The 18,319-nt window shown below is 25.4% G+C and overlaps 1 protein-coding gene across 1 annotated transcript in view; it reads right to left on the minus strand.

Annotated features, from left to right (window-relative positions):
• LOC129612138 (putative uncharacterized protein DDB_G0282133) overlaps window positions 1-14,487 on the minus strand; it is a 228,961-nt gene extending 214,474 nt beyond the window's left edge. The window contains exons 1-2 of the mRNA XM_055525656.1: window positions 14,328-14,487; window positions 13,483-13,515 (exon numbers count right to left, since the gene is read on the minus strand). Coding sequence (XP_055381631.1) covers window positions 13,483-13,515; window positions 14,328-14,487 — 193 coding nt within the window. The remainder of the gene's footprint in view (window positions 1-13,482; window positions 13,516-14,327) is intronic.
• Between the last annotated feature and the right edge of the window lie 3,832 nt (window positions 14,488-18,319).

Consider the following 18,319-nt stretch of genomic DNA (forward strand, 5'->3'; position numbering starts at 1 on the left):
GATCTTCTTGGATCAGTGATATTTATTTCCTGTTTTATCACATTATTAATCATCACCAAAATCCTTTGACTTTTCTAAAATTTTTGATATTTATCAGTTCCCCATAATATGACTTAATGGATTTAACAAATTTGTGATTTAATAATATTAATGCGACCTACATATGCTTCTTTGCTTCTGAGCCCCTAATGATATCCAATCAACATTTTGAAAACAAAGTTATGCCATCTTTAAAAAGTTAATAATTATACTAATGTTACTGAAATCAGTTAATAATATAATCATTCTAATATTTAATTTTTATATTGGAATTGTTTTGGAAGGTTTATATTGAAAATGGCCTAGTTACATTTGCAATTTCCGAACTCTTTTAGCAACGATATTTACAATTGTTGGATCCTAGTTAAAACTTATAGTTTAATAACAAAATAAACAAAAGAAAATAAAATAAACCAAAACAATTAAAAAAAATATCTAGTTTCTAATTACATTGAAACCAGCAATGCTGAATTTTTATTTGAAACGGACTTTGGAATAAAACAAAGCACCCGTTTAATTTTTTAAATTAAAGACTCTTTCTTTTCAATTTCAAATTTTTTAAATTAAGATTAATAAAAATAAATAACTGAGATTTTCGCAAACACTATTGTATAAATAGTTTAACTTTTTAAGCAACGAAATCTTAATTTAACTTAAGAACGTAAAGTGCTATACAATATTAAAAGTTTATTTCCGAACATGTTCTACATTTGAAACAATTCATAATATAGGAAGTTATTGGAATAACTCCATATCCTTTTGAATTTTAAATTATTGCTTTTTTTCGGAATGATTTTAATAAAAGAATGCTGAAATTATTTTTCTCTTAATTAAACACTCAATTATTAAAACAAAAAGAACAAAAGAAAATTGCATAAGTTGACACATGCACGCATGGTTTACCATTGAGATTCAATTGAACTTTTTTCTGAAAATGAAATTTTAATGTTTATACTAAGAATTTTATTTTTAATTTAAATTTATACATTTTGCTTTAAAGGCACTTCCACAGCTGCAATGGCATTTTTATAGCTAATATACAATGGCATTTTTATAGGATGAATTTAGTATAGTGATAATTTTATAAAAAATCTACTGTCGGGAGCCAAAAAGTTAAGTATTGTATAAATAGTGGACAAAATTGCATAGAAATCAGTAAAATCTAATTGCCTACCTTAAGTCTTATAATTGTATATGGAAATTAAAAGTTGTTAGGTATTTGTCAATATTATAGAGTTTAAATCTCTATGGCATAATATCGAAGGCATGTAATATGATTAATTCAGTTCAGCGATTAATGTTCAACTGGAAATTTTCTTAAAACTCTTAATGTAAACAGAAAAAGTCAAAAAGTATAAAAAAAAATTTTTTTGAGACATACAAAATCGTAAATTAAAAAAATATTATGATTATTATTTTCACCTATGTACAAGTGACAGAGTAATTAACAAAGATTTAATTGTTTTTTTTTTTGCACATAGAACTTCATTTATATAGTTTCATGAAAAGAAACTTGATTACACAAAATTAAAAACAAAAAATGAAAAACCTAATTTAATGTAAACCTAAAATCTTCCGCCTTTTTTATAGATTTGACATATCATATAGAAAAGAAACTACAAAAAATAAAGCTCTAAATGAGTCTTTACACTTGACAATAAAAAAAAACAAATGGCATGATTAAATTCTGCAGCATATACACTTACAGTTTAGGTTTTATATTTTCACATTAATTGTTAATTTCTATACACTGACTATAAAGGTTCCCTTACAAGTTTCTCTACACATACGTACATATATATGTATAAGAATATTACACATTTAATGTGACGTACAAATCATAATAGCTTAGACTGCCTATCAGAATTTATTTCTTAGATACTACATACATATTTGAGATCAAGGTTTATTATGTCGGATTGTAATTATGATTGTGAAGCTAACTTTTATATAGGAACTTATACTTATACATATGTTTACATTTACATATGCAATTTTATTGAGTTATATTAGATTATAAGAGAAACTAAATTATGAATAGCATCAACAGAAAAAAAAATCTCTTCTAAACTAATTATGATTCACACTATTTTATTTAGGCTCATGTGAAAGGGTACTAGTACAATGTCATTAAAGAAAATTAGTCTTATTAAATCACTATGCAAAATATCATGAGGAAATTACGTAACGGGAAGAAAAAACTGTGTGAAAAATCAATTATACATTTGAAACATAATATTGTGTTGGTAGAAGTAAGCTTATTCACTGTCCTACATACACTTTCCTAAGGTAAATTATATAGGATTTATGGTTGTTTTTGTATGCGAAAATAATTAGTACCTTTCCTGCTCCTTTTATATAACTATGGCAAATACGTACACATCTACATACATACTAATGATATATGAGAACCATCCTACTCACTACCTATTGCTTATTATTGGTTGATCATAGTTTTGGACATAATTATCACTGTGATTCTAATGTAGATAGATTATGTTTTGAAAAACCACATTTTAATTTATTTTTAACTCTATTCACATGCATTTTTCGTATTTGGGAATTTAAAATAATGAAACTTTATCAAAAGTATCTAATAAATCTGCAAAAGTAACTAAATTATAAAGTTTTATGTTTGTGGTTTTAAATTGAAACCATATTAGTAGTCTAAGGTTTTACAATTTTTTTTAATTTACTTTTTATTTAACTAGGTAAAGTAATAAAATTCAGATAGCTTCCACTTTCTAGCATAAGTTATAGAAAAGATATTTTATTAAAAATTTTAATATTGTTTTATCTTCTAATTGAATTTAGCTCAGTTGAACATCACATAAGTTTAATTCTTATTAGAAAACTATTTTCCATAGTTTATGTTGTAACTATTTTTATTTCGTTTGGTTTTTACAACATTGTAGCCCTAATTTTGTTTACACATCAGCAAAAATATGTGAATGGGATGATTTATAAAGGTATTAGTTACAACATCAAAAATAGGTAAAACTTCTATTTCGAAATTTTACTGGTTTTCCGCAAAATTTATGTTAAATCAAAAGTAATTTAAATAATTAGGAGTTTTTTTTTTGAAAAACATTACGAGTATTTTCATTAGTTCAAAGAAAAAGTGCGCTACTTTACAAAGCATTAATTGTACCCAAATTTGTTAAGCCTTAAAAATCTTGAAATTAAAATGGTGTTTCTGTTAAACTCTTTTACCAAGATTGAGGAATGGATTACCAAGGTTTTAAGATTGAGGAATGTGAAAAAAGTCTGTATAAAAATTTTTGAAATTTCCGAATATTTCATATAAAATTTTCGTGGCAGGGAAAATTAAACAAAAAAGCGAAAAAATAGATTTTCCAAAAATAGAATGCTGGGTATTCCGAAAGTACATAAATAGAAAGTTAAGTCTTTTATTGATTTCAAGCCTTTCAAATGCTATTTGTTTGAAGCTTCTATCTTTTTCGTAGTGTTAGTTAAAAAATCTGACCAATTAGGAATTGTTGTAGTAAATCGATAAAATCATTGTATCTCGGAAAACCTTGAGATTTGGCACCCTATCGTTCTTTAAAAAAATGTTCTTATTTTTGATCCTCTTTTTGATAAGATTTATTTAATTTATGTGTGGAATATTTTTTACTGTTCTTGACTATAATAGAAATTTGAAACCTGAACCATTAATTTAATCGATTGTTAAATAAAGTAAGTACATAATTTTCAAGTGAAAAACTAAAATGTGTCTATTTCATGCATCACGTAAACAGAATTCAAAAGAAAAAAAAAATTGAATTCCACTAGTTATTAAAGACTTTGATTTTAGCATGCGTCAAAATAACCTTGACCCAACATTGAAAAAAAAAACCGGAGCGTGAATAAACGTGGAGACTTGTAGCCGACTGTTTTTTATTTCTTTCTCTTATTTATTTCATTTCTTTCCTGTTTTATTTTCTGCATTTCCTATTCTTTTTTTTTTATAATTGTGTTGAAAAGAGAAAGATAACAAAAGTCAAGTTTTTCAAATTTTTTCCGTGGATTATGCTGAAATTGATATTTTTTGGTTTTATTTTTACTTTGCAATTTCCTTATTTCTCAATTCTCATTACCTTAAAAGGTTTCTTTTAGTGCGATTTAATTTTCATGGTATTCCATAGAAAATATTTGAATGTACAATGAGTACATGTATTTTAAGGTGTGTTTTTTACTTACATTTTGAACATATACAAACAATGTGATTTATCTTTGCTTAATATTATAAAATTTATTTTAAAAAGTTACACAAAAAAAATTCAAATTTAGTAAAATTTAAATATTACTTAATATAGGCTTTTGTAACGCTAATATTACAGAATTTTAAAAGCCAAGCAAGATTTAAAAAATAATACATTTTACATTTTATGTACACATATGAGAACATATGTCCGTATGTCGTTGTAATAATTACAGAGATTCAGGTTAAATTAAAAAACTCTATTGAAATGATTTTCTTATTAGTTTATAATTTTGCATACATTTAGGATTAAATTCCTAATGAATATTTTATTTCAGAAAAATTATTCAGAAAATGCATTTATAAAAAGTAAAGTCACCTACATACTCTTGTCTAGTTTAACACGAGTTCTGTAATTACATTATTAATTAAAATAGAAAGCTTCATTTTGTGTTTATATCAAAAATTTCGGTTATACACTCAATTTACTTACATAACAAATTTAAAGTTATTTTGTCGGACGTGTTGAAATTCTTAGTCGCTAATTGCTAGTACGTGAAATATTCACATAGTAAAATTAATTTAAATAACTCACGAAAAATAAAAATAATATACATTTTGTGTACATCAATAATCATGAATAAGTATGTTTCTATTAAATTATGTGCTTGCTTAATATGGATAGATGAAATAACATTTACTCTATCTAGTTGAATAATTAATTCAACTAACTAAGACTTTTGTATAAAGTTTTCAAGCGATGTTTTCAGTATAACATTAAAGGTAATGGCTTCAAGCTATAGTCATTTCAAATATGTTACATTTTGTTAAGAAATGTACTTTCCCCCATTTTTTGCTCAATTTCTATAAGAAATTTCCTTAAAACAATAAAATTTTGGATCCAACATTTAGGTATATTTAAATATAATAATATGCTCATATCTATTGCATATTATACAACGTTTATACTCGTATATCTAGTAATATTTTAAGTAATATTACTTAAGAAAATTTTTAATTTTCCTGTGAAGCAACTAAATGCAGGAATGATGGGCATATTGTCCAAATAATTATAACGAGTAAGCAATAAATTTAAATAAAACTCTTTCAAACCAATTTATTTCTACAAAATTGGAAACTAAAGAAGCAAAGTTTATCACTTTCCCTTCTTTATATTATTTACAACCATTCATTGTTAGTGATAAAATATTCTTTAAACATTAAAATTAAAAATACGAAGGGCAATTATTGAAGTATACATGTAACGTACATACATGTATGCATATAGTTTTTAAATAGGTATAGCTAGGAACATAAACAAAAAAAAAGGGTTTAATTTGTGCAAATAAACCAAGTTAAGTGTCATTTAATTTGATATAGCTCGACTAAAAATTTTATTCCACGATGATGTTATGCAGTGTTACCTACGCAATATACTGAAATATTAATTGGCTTCTATATGCAACCATTGTTGTTATTTTTGAAAAGTATTTCGTATTTTTTTAATTTTTTTTTTGTTTTGTTTTTTTGAATTTTTGTTTGAATGATTTCAAAAAATTATAAAAGAAAAGCAAAAAAGAAGAAAATTACGCGCTCTGGTTACGACTAATAATTGCTCTTTTCATATACATTTTTGTGTAGCAATATTGCTTTTCAAATGCCATTATGATATTACGAATCAGTAGGTTTTGAGGTGTTCATATAAAAAAAAAAAAAAAATATTTTTATTTTTATTATTCCATTTTCTAGTATAAATACCTATACACATACATACTTACATTGCATTTGAAATTTTAATTTTTTTTTCTTTTATTTTATTTTATTACTTTTTACTCAATGTAGTAAAATAAAAGCATACGTTATTTGAATGAGCACAGAAAATAAAATATCTGTTATATAATATGCAATTAAAATTTTCAAAAATCTATTGCCTGCGTGCCGAAAAAATATAGCTCTAAAAAGTTTGACTGTTAAAGGTAAAAGATTTTACTACAAAAACACTTATAATGCTTAAATAATTAAGTTAAGCTTCACAATATTTAGAAAAATAAAGCGGCAAGTATATGAAGTGTTTAAACAGGTAGTATAATTTCTCCAATATACAACAGCGTCTTTTTCTTGTTTCATAGAACTAGATACATTTTTATTTCAGAATTATTATTTTGCTTTTATTTTTATTTTTTACACATAACCACACCACTTTCCAATCACAGTATATGCGCTTATATATTACATACATATACATATACTCGTATAAACAATAATTGAAAAATTATAAATTTTTCAATCCTATATGCAAGATCCAAAATCTCAACTAGATTGTTAAAACAAAGTTTTCTGAAACTAAAAATAATTTTGAGTTTGTTTAAAAATCACAAACGGACTATGCTTTACAAGTAGTTTGTAAACCTCTGCAATGTGATATTGTAACGTACAAATTGCAAAATCTACACATTCAATGGTTATATCAGACCAAAAATACGTTATACATACCTATAAAAATTTATCTGTTCTAATAATAATTGACTTCAAATAGCTTGTATACGTATATCGATGGTATATAACCTATTCATGTACATTATTACATTATGTGTGTATTCAATACAAGTATAAACTGCGAATGACATAAAGAAAATGTAAGCTATTGTTATAATTGCATATTTTCTTTTCGACTTTTGTGTAATACTAGATTGAACTTGAATGTTGCCTATTGTTAGCCTTCTAACTAACAATATTATACACATTTCTATTTTTCTACATTATCAGTTGGCACTCATGTTGAGAATTTGAATGTTACGAAATGGTTATTCAAAGTACTTTTAATTGAATTTAGATTTCAATTCGATCCAGTTTTTGTTTTTTCTTTTTTTCTCGCAGTTCTTTATTATTTTATTTTCTTTTTTTTTTAACGAATAGAATTCCAACTATATTATTCAGAATTCAAAATTTTCAATGCAAAATGTTATTTGTTATATCTAGGCTTTATATGTGTATATATATAAAGTACAAGAACAAGTTATTTTTGGCCTCTAGAAACTCTGCATATGAATTCACTAATTGGTATCAGTATCACTTTATTGTAAGTGCTGTACTTTTTATTTTAATTCAATATGAGAGTTATGTTACATAATGGTTGGAAAGTTCAAGAGTTTTATATTTTTCTAATTTTGGTATGTACACACTGTTAAATGAGTTTTTTTTTTGTACCTAAATATATTTTCTGTGTATAACTGATGCTGCGTTTTGATGATATTTCAAGTATTGATTGTTATTTTATAATAATTAGGAATGTACATATATTATGTATGGTAATTTTACAAAAATGTGTATTTATTCTTAAATATTTGTTATGACATTTTGTACGTAACCATGTTTAAATGCATCCCAAACAAAAGTATGCATTGTAAAAAATAAAGTTGGGTCAAACCAATGGTTTGTATTGTAGCACTTTTCCCTTCAGCAAGTGAAAATTCTGCTTTTAAATACAGTCTATGTATACCTATCACACATTCTAAAAATTATTTTCATTCATATACAAAGCTCTTTCTAGGATTGCATATATTTAGGATCAACGATTTATGCAGTCTTTGAAATAAAGCAAAAATTAATATAAAGTGGGGTTAACATAATGCTCGATTTTAAGGTTTAATTATGTGAGTAAAATAATTATATTTTTTAATGTCATGGAATTTACCGTTAGCTTTTTGTGTTTATAGAAATTTGAAAAAGCTTGCGGTTTCGGAAATATAAGGTGTCAAAAATTCAAATTTTACAAATTTCAAGAGGCAATAACTTGAGAGGGGAAGGAGATGGAGAAAAATTTTCTTCCAACGAAATGAACTATTTGTTAATGTCTAAAAGCCCATAAAATTTCAAGCTTCTACAGGTTGGGGTCTAGAAAATAAACGACATCAAAAATTTGAGCGGCCATTTTGTTTTTCTAAAGTTAACCTTTAGTATACCCCGCTAGGGGAAGCAAGCCACTGCCTTTCTGCGTTTGCAAAATTTGAAAAATCCTTATGGTTTCATTGCACTAAATAGTTAAAGAATGGCATTTTTAGGGTTTCGGGGGGGGGGTATAATTTCTAAAGGGGGGGAGATAGATAAAAATTTTGTTCTACGAAAATAAGTTTCTAGTAAAACGCTATGTACGTACGAAATTTCAGCTTTCTATCTTCAAGGGTGTAGAAGTTTTGTAAACAGACACACGGACAGACGGACGGACGGACGGACGGACGGACGGACGGACAGAGTGAAACTAATAAGCACTTTTTTTCAAAAATTTTTTGGAAAAGTGCTAAAAATAGAAGTAATTACAACTAATCATTGAATAATTGAATCGTTTTCTTGTGATGAATGAATACGCCTGTAGTCATTCTCTAGCACTGATAGTATTTAATAAGAATGCAATATTTTTCAAATAAAATGTTGGTGCTTTCATTTAATAAACGAGAGTAAGAGTACTAAATAGAATCCTGCATATTTATGTTTAAGTAAATTGTGATTATATTTTTTGAATTCTTCTCCCTGTAATTATGCTTGAGAACATTCAATTAATTTAAATTAGGGAAAATATTTATTCTGCACTTATTTTGTTTTGAGTATTTCTTATAGAAGAACGTAATAGTTTCTAGAACGACAAAGTGTGTACATAATTAAAGAATAAAACAAAACAGCTCATCAATTGTTATACTGTTATTGATAAAAAAAGGGCTAAATTTAGTGTGTTAAATCAAGTTTAAATTATTAAGGCTTTCCTAAAAAATTATGCTTAAATAAAAAGTTCAAGTGTTTTTTTTTTATAATTTCTGTTAACTGGCTTTACAATGAAATTTTTACGGCAATCAAGAAAAATCTTTTCTCAGCAATGAAGTTTTTAAGTATCATGAATTATAGATCAAAAATATCAAAAAGATAGACAAAAGAATATCATGTGGTCGTAGTCATAATATTAATTATAACCGTCCTTGTTCATAATCCTTTTTTTCAAAGATTAATAATAATAATTCGTTGTTAAATTAAGCTTCGATTTACGAATATTTCTGCACAGACAAAATTGTCGAATCAAAGGTAGATCAAACAATGAATTTTTTCAATCTAAAAACGAACACACACAAGCAAAAGCATATACTGATTATTTCAAATTATTTTACTTCTATGTAAAAAATACGTGCATATTTTACTTATCATAACAATCAATATTTTATATTGCAAAAACAGCATCCACCAAATTTTTGTTCAATAAATAAATAAAGTTGGGTCAAACCAATGGTTTGTATTGTAGCACTTTTCCCTTCAACAGAAGAAAATGCTGTTTTTAAAAACAATCTACGTATACCCACTACACTATCATGATTATTTTCATTCATATACGAAACTGTTTCTAGGATTGCATATATTTAGGATTAACGATTTATGCAGTCTGAAATAAAGCAAAAATTAATCTAAAGAGGTAAAATCGATGTAAGAAAAATTATTATATTTTTTAATGTTATGGAATTTACCGTTAGCTTTTTGCGTTAATAGAAATTAAGAAAAACTTGTGGTTCCAGAAATATAAGGCGTCAAACTTCAAATTTTACAAATTTCATGAGGCGATAACTCGAGAAGGGTCGGAGATAGAAAAAAAAATTTTCTTCTATCGAAATGAACTATTTATTAGTGCCTAATAGGTACTAAACTTTCAGGCGCCCACAACCTGGAGTTTAGAAGAAAAGCAAGATAAAAAATAAACAGATTTTATATAACGGTAAATTTTAACCGCCACTTTGTTTTTTTAAAGTTCAAGTACAGTATTCCGGGATAGAAGAAGCAACCCACTGCTTTTCTGCGTTTGCAAAATTTGCAAAATGCATATGATGGTATTTTTAGGGTTTTGGTGGAGTACAACTTTTAGAGGGGGAGAGATAGGTAAAAACTATGTTCTACGAAAATTAGTTTCTAGTAAAGATCTATGTAAATATAAAATTTCAACTTTCTATCTTCAAGGGTGTAGAAGTTTTGGAAACAGACACACGGACAGACGAACGAATGGACAGACGGACGGACGGACGGACGCCGACAAAGTGAAAATAATAAGAACTGTTTTTCAAAATTTTTTTTGGAAATGTGCTAAAAAATACTAAAGAAAAAGCCAAAAATCAACAAACGCCAAAGAAAAATTATGCATTTTGATTTTTTTTTATTATAAAATTTTTGAACTCAAATAATTTCAAATAATTGAAAGAACAATGATTTGAACAAAATCAAGCAAATCAATGCCAGAAAAATGTTTAATTAAAAGCCATAGAATTTAGGGAGGTTATAAAATTTTTTATTTTTATCGAACGTTATGGAGAAAAAATTCTTTTTAAAATAATAATGGCCGAAATAAAACTTATATACCTACTCTAAACATTTTCAAATGAAAAGATTTTCCATTATAATGCAAATGAACTGAATAGGAAGAGTACTATTTGTTACGTCAGTCATAATGAGATGAAAAATGTAAATGTTTTGCTTTTTGGTTTGCAGTATTTTGGAATTTTTCCTTAGCTATAATTGGAAAATGTAATTTCTTTTACTCAAATCGAAATCTTCCTGAATATTTTCAAGTTAATCAAAATGTAATCTTTTTTTTTTCAATTTTAAGAAAATTTAGAAAAATTTGAAATAGTTGCAAAGTCTTGCATGGTTTCTATTGTACAAATATAAATTTCAGCACATCAATTAAATCATAACTTGTCTAAGCCCCCGTAATTTTAAATATACATCAAATGTGACTGTAATTATAGCAGATGATGACTACATAAAGCTTCGTATATCTTCCGAATTTGTAGAATTAATTTTTTTTACTATTATTGGATATAAAGAAATAGTGGATTATAATAAAAACAATGTAATTTCCAAATTTTTTATATTTTAAATCAAAAGTGTTTGTGCAATTTTCATACAGGAATGTCTACTAACCAAATCAATCAAAATATTAATAACGTCAATAAAATTTTCTTCAGAATAACCACTAATATGTAAAAAATTTAAGTTTTAAATATGACAATATGAGGGGGTGCCACTATACGTGCAAGACAATTCAATGACATTTTGTTTTTTTTTCATTTTGGTAATAAAAAAGTCGGATGCATTAATAGCATGTATTTGAAATGTTGGCTACCCAAGCATTATTGTATGTTTTCCTTTTGTTTTGTTTTTTGCCTTTTAAAAAAACTTTTGAAAATTTTTATTAAAAATTCCTTGAATTTATTTTATCTCAGCTCTCTTTTTCTATAATCTTATTTAGTAAAAAAATAAAATAAATAAAAATGACTAAAATAAAAAAAAAAACTTCTAGTTTCACTCCAATTGCTTTGTTTTATTGTAAAGAAGCAAAGTAAAATTTTTTGTCTCAACACAATACAACGTTCATTTCAGGGATGTATACTTTAAGGGATTGGTCAATTTTCGAAAAAAAAAATTCGCTATCAAGCACTAAAAATTCACTAAGCACAATTTTTAGATTATTAGAATTCACTCATATATGCATCGTATTAGTGTAAATCATTAAGTATCGCTCAATGTTAAATTAAACTAAATTTAACTTCACATAATTCAAGTATAGTGATTCAGTTTAATTAATTTGTGATAAAATTAAAAAATATTGAACTGGATTTGCAAAGTATTCGCTTTCTTATTCTAAAGTGTTCTACAGAAATATTTATAAAAAAATGCAATAAAATTAGATCTTTAATCAATTTTTCATTTCAATTTCTGGATTTGACAAAAACTCTAAAAGTTCAACATTGATTGTTTAATATAATTTCCATTTTTACAACTAATGATTGAAGCACTGAACTCGGAATAATTATAATAACATTAAAAATTTAAAACTATTGCTTCATCACTGAAATTTACATGAAAAAGGTAATATTCAAATCATATAGAACACAAAAATGTTTATAATAAAATGAAAATCTGCATGTGATTTCTGTAAAATTGCATAACATTCATATTAAAATTGTAAAGTAAGTCAGTGACGTGGCTGTAAAATATAAATATATATATATATATAAACAAACCAACAAAAAAAAAAATATATAGGAATAAAGGAAGAAAAAAAAAATGTTATAAGAAATGCAAAATCTTGCAATTTCAGAATTTTAATAAGAAAATTCCTTTCAAACATCAGACGCAATACAATGGTAGCAGTTTCAGACGCATTATGAGAAATATGTATATAAGTGAATAAAAAACAAAAAAACAATATTTTTCAGTTATTTATAAATAATACAGTGAAGAAAAAGGAATTTTTTTCATTTTTTTTTTTTTTGGAGAAAAGACAAGCGAAAATTTTTTCACTTTGAAAATTTTATTTCAACTTTTTTATTCTACCATGGAAATATGCAGAATTCTTCATATTATTAATAATTCCGTTTTTATTATTTGTATATTGTAGCTGTAATGATAACAAGGATAACAAAGGATGTTTACAAAGTCAAAAAAAAAAACAAAAAGAAGTAAAATAATTTTTTTTTAAAATTTGCTTAAATAAAGTAATTCTTAATAAAAATAATTTTTTAAGTTTAACATCTTTAATATAATTCCGCTAAATTTTCTACTAGATAGATATAGCTTAAAACGCTTACCTATGGAAGCTTCAAAAGAATCCACAATAGAATTTTAAAAGTATTGCTGTTATGAAACATCAACAAAAGTTTTTGATTTTATTTAACAAAAAATTATGTATCGAAAGCTAAGTTAACTTCAAACGACTTTATGGCAATACCAACCCTGTAATATCTTTGCGAATATATAATTTTAAGAAAAAGTTATATAAGAAGTGCTGTATTAGTTAATACAACCTTTCGTTTCGTTAATGATTAGTTTCAGCGCTGTAGGTTTTGTTAAAATGATTAAATAATGCTTTTTACATTATAAAGTTGTTACCCTAACTGTTTCTCTAATCACACCTAATTTGAACAAGGGTCTAGTATATATTATAGGGAAACTATTCGTAAAATTTTAATAAAATAGTTCAAATATTGCTGAACTTAATTCAATTTGGTTTTGAGTTATCGTTTGTATAGCTTACACATACTTAAAAGCATATTTTCAATATTAAAGTTCTGGAGTAATTAATAATAAATGATGTGATCAGAAATAATTACTGGCTATGAACAAACAAAAACTTTAATAATGCAAAGTTTAAATAAATTCATTAAATTATTTATATAAAATTTTTAACTCAAAAAACTTAACCTACTTACGTGCAAAATTTTTCCAAAATAAAAAATTCAACGAACCTGAAAAAAAAGAAAGAATTTTTAATAAAGCTTATCGAATTAATAAGTAGTACAATTAAATATTCAATAAATTACGAAAGGTACTTATTATAAAATAGTTTTTAACAAAAATGGGCTTAAATTTTGTAGCAACTTGCAATAAACATAAAATAATATAAATTTTATATAACCATTATAAAAAGAACAGGAAGAGGTGCTTTCTTCCTGGGTTAAAATAAGAATTGGCATTGTAATAAAAATAAAAGTAAAATATTATGCTTGTGTCAAAAATTTCAAATTGCCTTTGCATTATCTCGAACTATTTTATTAAGTCCAAAACTTCTAAATTTTATATCCTTTAAGATAGAAAACAGAAATTTTAAATTCTAGTGAGTCTTTGCGAGAAACCTACTTTCTGTCTCTGTCAAAACACTGTCAAAACGGAAAATTTATAACTTCTGCAAACGCTATAAAATAAGACTTGTTACTGCTACCTAGAATGGGCAAGTACACATAAACAAGAGAAAATTGCGATTAAAAGTGATTAAAATTTTCAAGTAGTCTTTTCCCAACTTCCGGTATGATTGAATGTATCAATAATTTTAACTTTCGATTGTGTGCTCAGATGGTAAGTTGCAGAAACCTAACAATTTAACTGTTTATAGAAGTAGAGAAATGGTTTATATTTTGTAAATTCTAGTCGTTATTGTTCTGAAATTGTAAGGTTTTAAATAAAAGGAAAACGTTTTCTACAAAAGTAAAATTTCTGTAAAAGCAAAGCCTAATAGTAAAAGTCTTGCTGCCATGAACTAAGATAATTAATTATTTACAATCACTTGAACCGTCGAATTTAAACCAATTTGTTAATGTTTTATGGTAATGTAGTGTTCTAATATAATTTACTTGTACAAATACACAGATAAAACCAGGTGTGCAATGTACATCAAGAAGTGTTACAGTGAAAGCATATTTGCCTTTCTTTTCCTGCATATATAAAATTACAGCAAATTATAAAATTACTGCGCGCATATAAAATTTTGCCTGCAAGTAGTTTTAACTGCTTTTCCATATCTATCGTATAAAGTAAACTTATTTTGCGCTAACAATAATATTTAAAGCTGAAGTTTGTTTTCCTTAAAAATAATTTTATTGAGCGAGATGTACTGCTTTGCAAACCATTGATTTGGCCCGAATCTTACTGCTTCTTTTTTTATACTTCTTCTCTATCCAATTTTTATAAAATTTTATTTTGAATAAAATGAATTGAAATTAAGTAAGCATATAAAATAGAAAAAGAGCTGCATATATCTGACAATGTCAGTATAAAAATCTACATAAAAAATATTTTTTGAAATGACCAACTATCTTAAGGATGAAAGTATTTTCAACAAAGAAAAATTTGGAAAAAAAAAACAATTTAGCAAAACACAAACTAAAAGTGTGTAAAGGGCAGAATAAAAATTGTTTTACAAAGTTTCACAAATTTTCATTTTAAAAATATTTTTGCAATAACTTACACAAATATTTTCACTTGCGTCTTCAACTACTGTTTAAGATTACCATATACTTAAATTTGATACAAGATAAAGAAACCCCTAGAGATCTTCTAGGAAAGTGTGATGGCCTGGCACGCAGGAGGAAGAAAATTTTAAAGTCAAAAAAACATCCAGATTAAAGTACAAATAATGCACTCTAAAACAGTTGGTTCTTGAATTTTCTATAAGGGAAAAATTTTACGTTATCTCAAAGACTATAAAGTATGCATTCAGAAGAGAAAAGCCAACTTAGGCACATACTCCCTAAAGAATATTGTGACACTAACTTAAAAACATAATATGAAGTAAACATTCTTATTTAAATTTAATTTCTCAATAAATTTTATTCTAACTTTCGGAAAATTATTAAATTTTATTTTAGCCATAAGAACCAAATTCTGTTAATTATAAAATATTAGACAAAAATTATAAAATTTTAGACAAAATCCGATTTGAATAAAATCGAAAAATATTCTACTTATTGCAAAAGTAAGGAAATCAATTAAAAATATTTGTTAGAACTTCATTTACATTTCAAATATAACTATACTCTATGGCTTTAATTATAATTCATACCGGTAAAACAATTTGGTATTTCACGTATATAAGTATGTATACAAACATTCATTTATTTTGGCAAATGAATGCAATTTAGTTTATTTTTTATACCAAAAATGAAAAAGCTAATAAAAAAAATTAAATATAGAAAAAAAGTATTTTTGTTTTATTAAATAAAAGTTTTTCTATATACAAGAACAAAATATACAGAAAAATTGCATAAATATAAAAAAATATTCTAAATAATAAGAAATGTGGTTACAAAATGGTTTATTTTTTATTATTTTTATTCCAGAAAATATAATAAAACAACATGATATTTTGGATTTCATTTTATTTATAACATATCTACATAGTTTTGTGTGATCATTTTATATCTTAGTACCTCACTAAAAGCATATTATTGAGGCCACAAGTAATAAATATAATATATATAATGTGTACATCTGAACATATGAATGCTCTATAACATAAAAGGACATTATATATGTATATATGTATGCGAATTGTGTTAACTATAACTGTATCTTCAATATTTCATCTTACCCATTTCTTAATTTCATTTGCAAATTCTCTATGGTAGGGCACTTATTTGAAATAAAATCAACTTATTCATTTTGAATTATGAAAAAAAGGAAGTTATAATAAAACAGAGAATCGTACCTATAATTTCCTTTTTATTAATATTTTTATGAAGTTACATTTCTATTTATTATAGCCCAGCAGGGCCATATTGCCTTTCAAAAAATTGATGAATTTTAGAAATTGCTAAAAAAATTTAATTCGCCTATAAAAATATAATGGGTACGAAAATATAATCTATAAGCATTGTACGGTTCTACCATTTGATATGCGTTGACCAGAATATAATCTATTCCGCAAAATACACCAACCCTGAGCTATTTATTTTAATTCGAAACGTAGGCTCTATGCAATATCCTATATAAAAAATGTAGCGGATCCGTGAGTTCCATAATTTTTGAATGCGGTTTTTAAATTCTATTCAAGAGTTTGCGTTTAAGATAAATCCACCGAATTTTATTAGATCTATACGACAGTCGTATAATAAAGTAATAAAGTTTAATAATTTTGAAAAAAAACTAAAATTAAAACAAACAGCCTCGTTATGGAATAATTTTATTACAAAATATGCAATTTTTAAAACATTTTCAAAGAAATGTTTAGTGATCAAATTTAGCAAATGAAAATTAAAATATTTTTTTTTAAACTTTTTGAAGTATAGACTATAGTAATAAATTCAGTCTAGAAATATTAGAAAAAATGTGTTTGTTCAACTTTGATATTACAATTTCGCCATTATTTCAACACCTCATTTTTTCATCTTCAAGAGTTTCTTGTCTATACCTTATTTTGCTCATCTTCCTTAAATATATCTTACTAAATTCATAAAAACTTTTTAAATCGATATCACAAATATATTTGTACCTGCACGAAAGTATGTTCGAAAAGTATAATAAATTTACCTTACCGTTTGTAACGATAAGAAATAATGGCCTAAAATATAGTGTCAAGTATATGCCTTTGATCACTGTCGAATTCTGTGTCGATTTATTCATGTCTGTCTGTCCGTAATTGAGCTAAGAGTTTCCAAAGTTTCACAAATGATTTATTGTAGTAAATTCCGGAACCATATTGATATTGGATATGATCTGGGTGCTGGTCCGGGTCCAGCGCATAGTTTTGAAAATTTATTGAACTTTCTTGACTGCTTGTCGAAGCTGCCACATGAATAAACTAGCAGTAGACATATAAAAAGCAAGAAGTTGTATGAAACTGTATATTAATAAATTATCTCCGACATTTAAAATTTATTCGAACGAATATCACAGAGTTGACACGGTCAACTGTACAACTGTATCCATTTTCGTTTTCTATAGTTTCCCTATATTACATTCTTGATAACATTGGTAGAAATTTTCTTTTCAAAATTTTCTAAAAATTTCGAAATTTATTTTCCCTAAAACTAAATACAAAAATGTTTAACACATAAATATTTCGAACAAATTTAATTATTTTTAGTAAAACATTACTTAAATTTTTACAAATAATTTAATTCTTAAAATAAAAGTTTAATTAAATTGATAAAATCACTTTCTTTTTTCTTTTTGTTTATAGTTTAAAGTACATTTAATTCCATGGCTGTATAATATTGGAGATCAACAATAAAAAGGCCTACAGCAAAATTTAATAACATTAATAAATTAAATTTAATCCACGCACTTCATATACTGAAGTATGCACATACAAAATATAAATTTATATAGAATATGTACATGCATACGTACATACAATTCTCAAATTTGTTTTTCCAGTTCTGCTATAAAAATTAAATTCAAAACAATATGTTTAAAGTTTGCCAACGCTTTTAATTTAATTAAAGTCACCCTTTATTTTGACAATAGGTTTTTTTTTTCAATATAATTATATAAGTTTGGTCCCAAGAGACCTTATGATATTTTTTAATATGACTTTTTTTTCTCATACCATCATGAAAATTGCGTTTCGCATCACTTAACCAACCATTCCCCTTTACAAATTTTCTTGAAATTCACTACAGTAAATTTTTTATTATTACAAAATATTTATATAGCTATATACAGTTTAAAAGTCCAATTTTCAAAATTTATTTTTATTTCAGTAACAAAGACAGAGCTCGTATCTTTTCAATTTTCAAACACAATTTAGTTTTTCCACTAATTTCACAAAAT

This window comes from Condylostylus longicornis, unplaced genomic scaffold (genome assembly GCF_029603195.1).
Source record: "Condylostylus longicornis isolate FDR11 unplaced genomic scaffold, ASM2960319v2 ptg000004l, whole genome shotgun sequence".
In the NCBI taxonomy this organism is placed as follows: Eukaryota; Metazoa; Arthropoda; class Insecta; order Diptera; family Dolichopodidae; genus Condylostylus; species Condylostylus longicornis.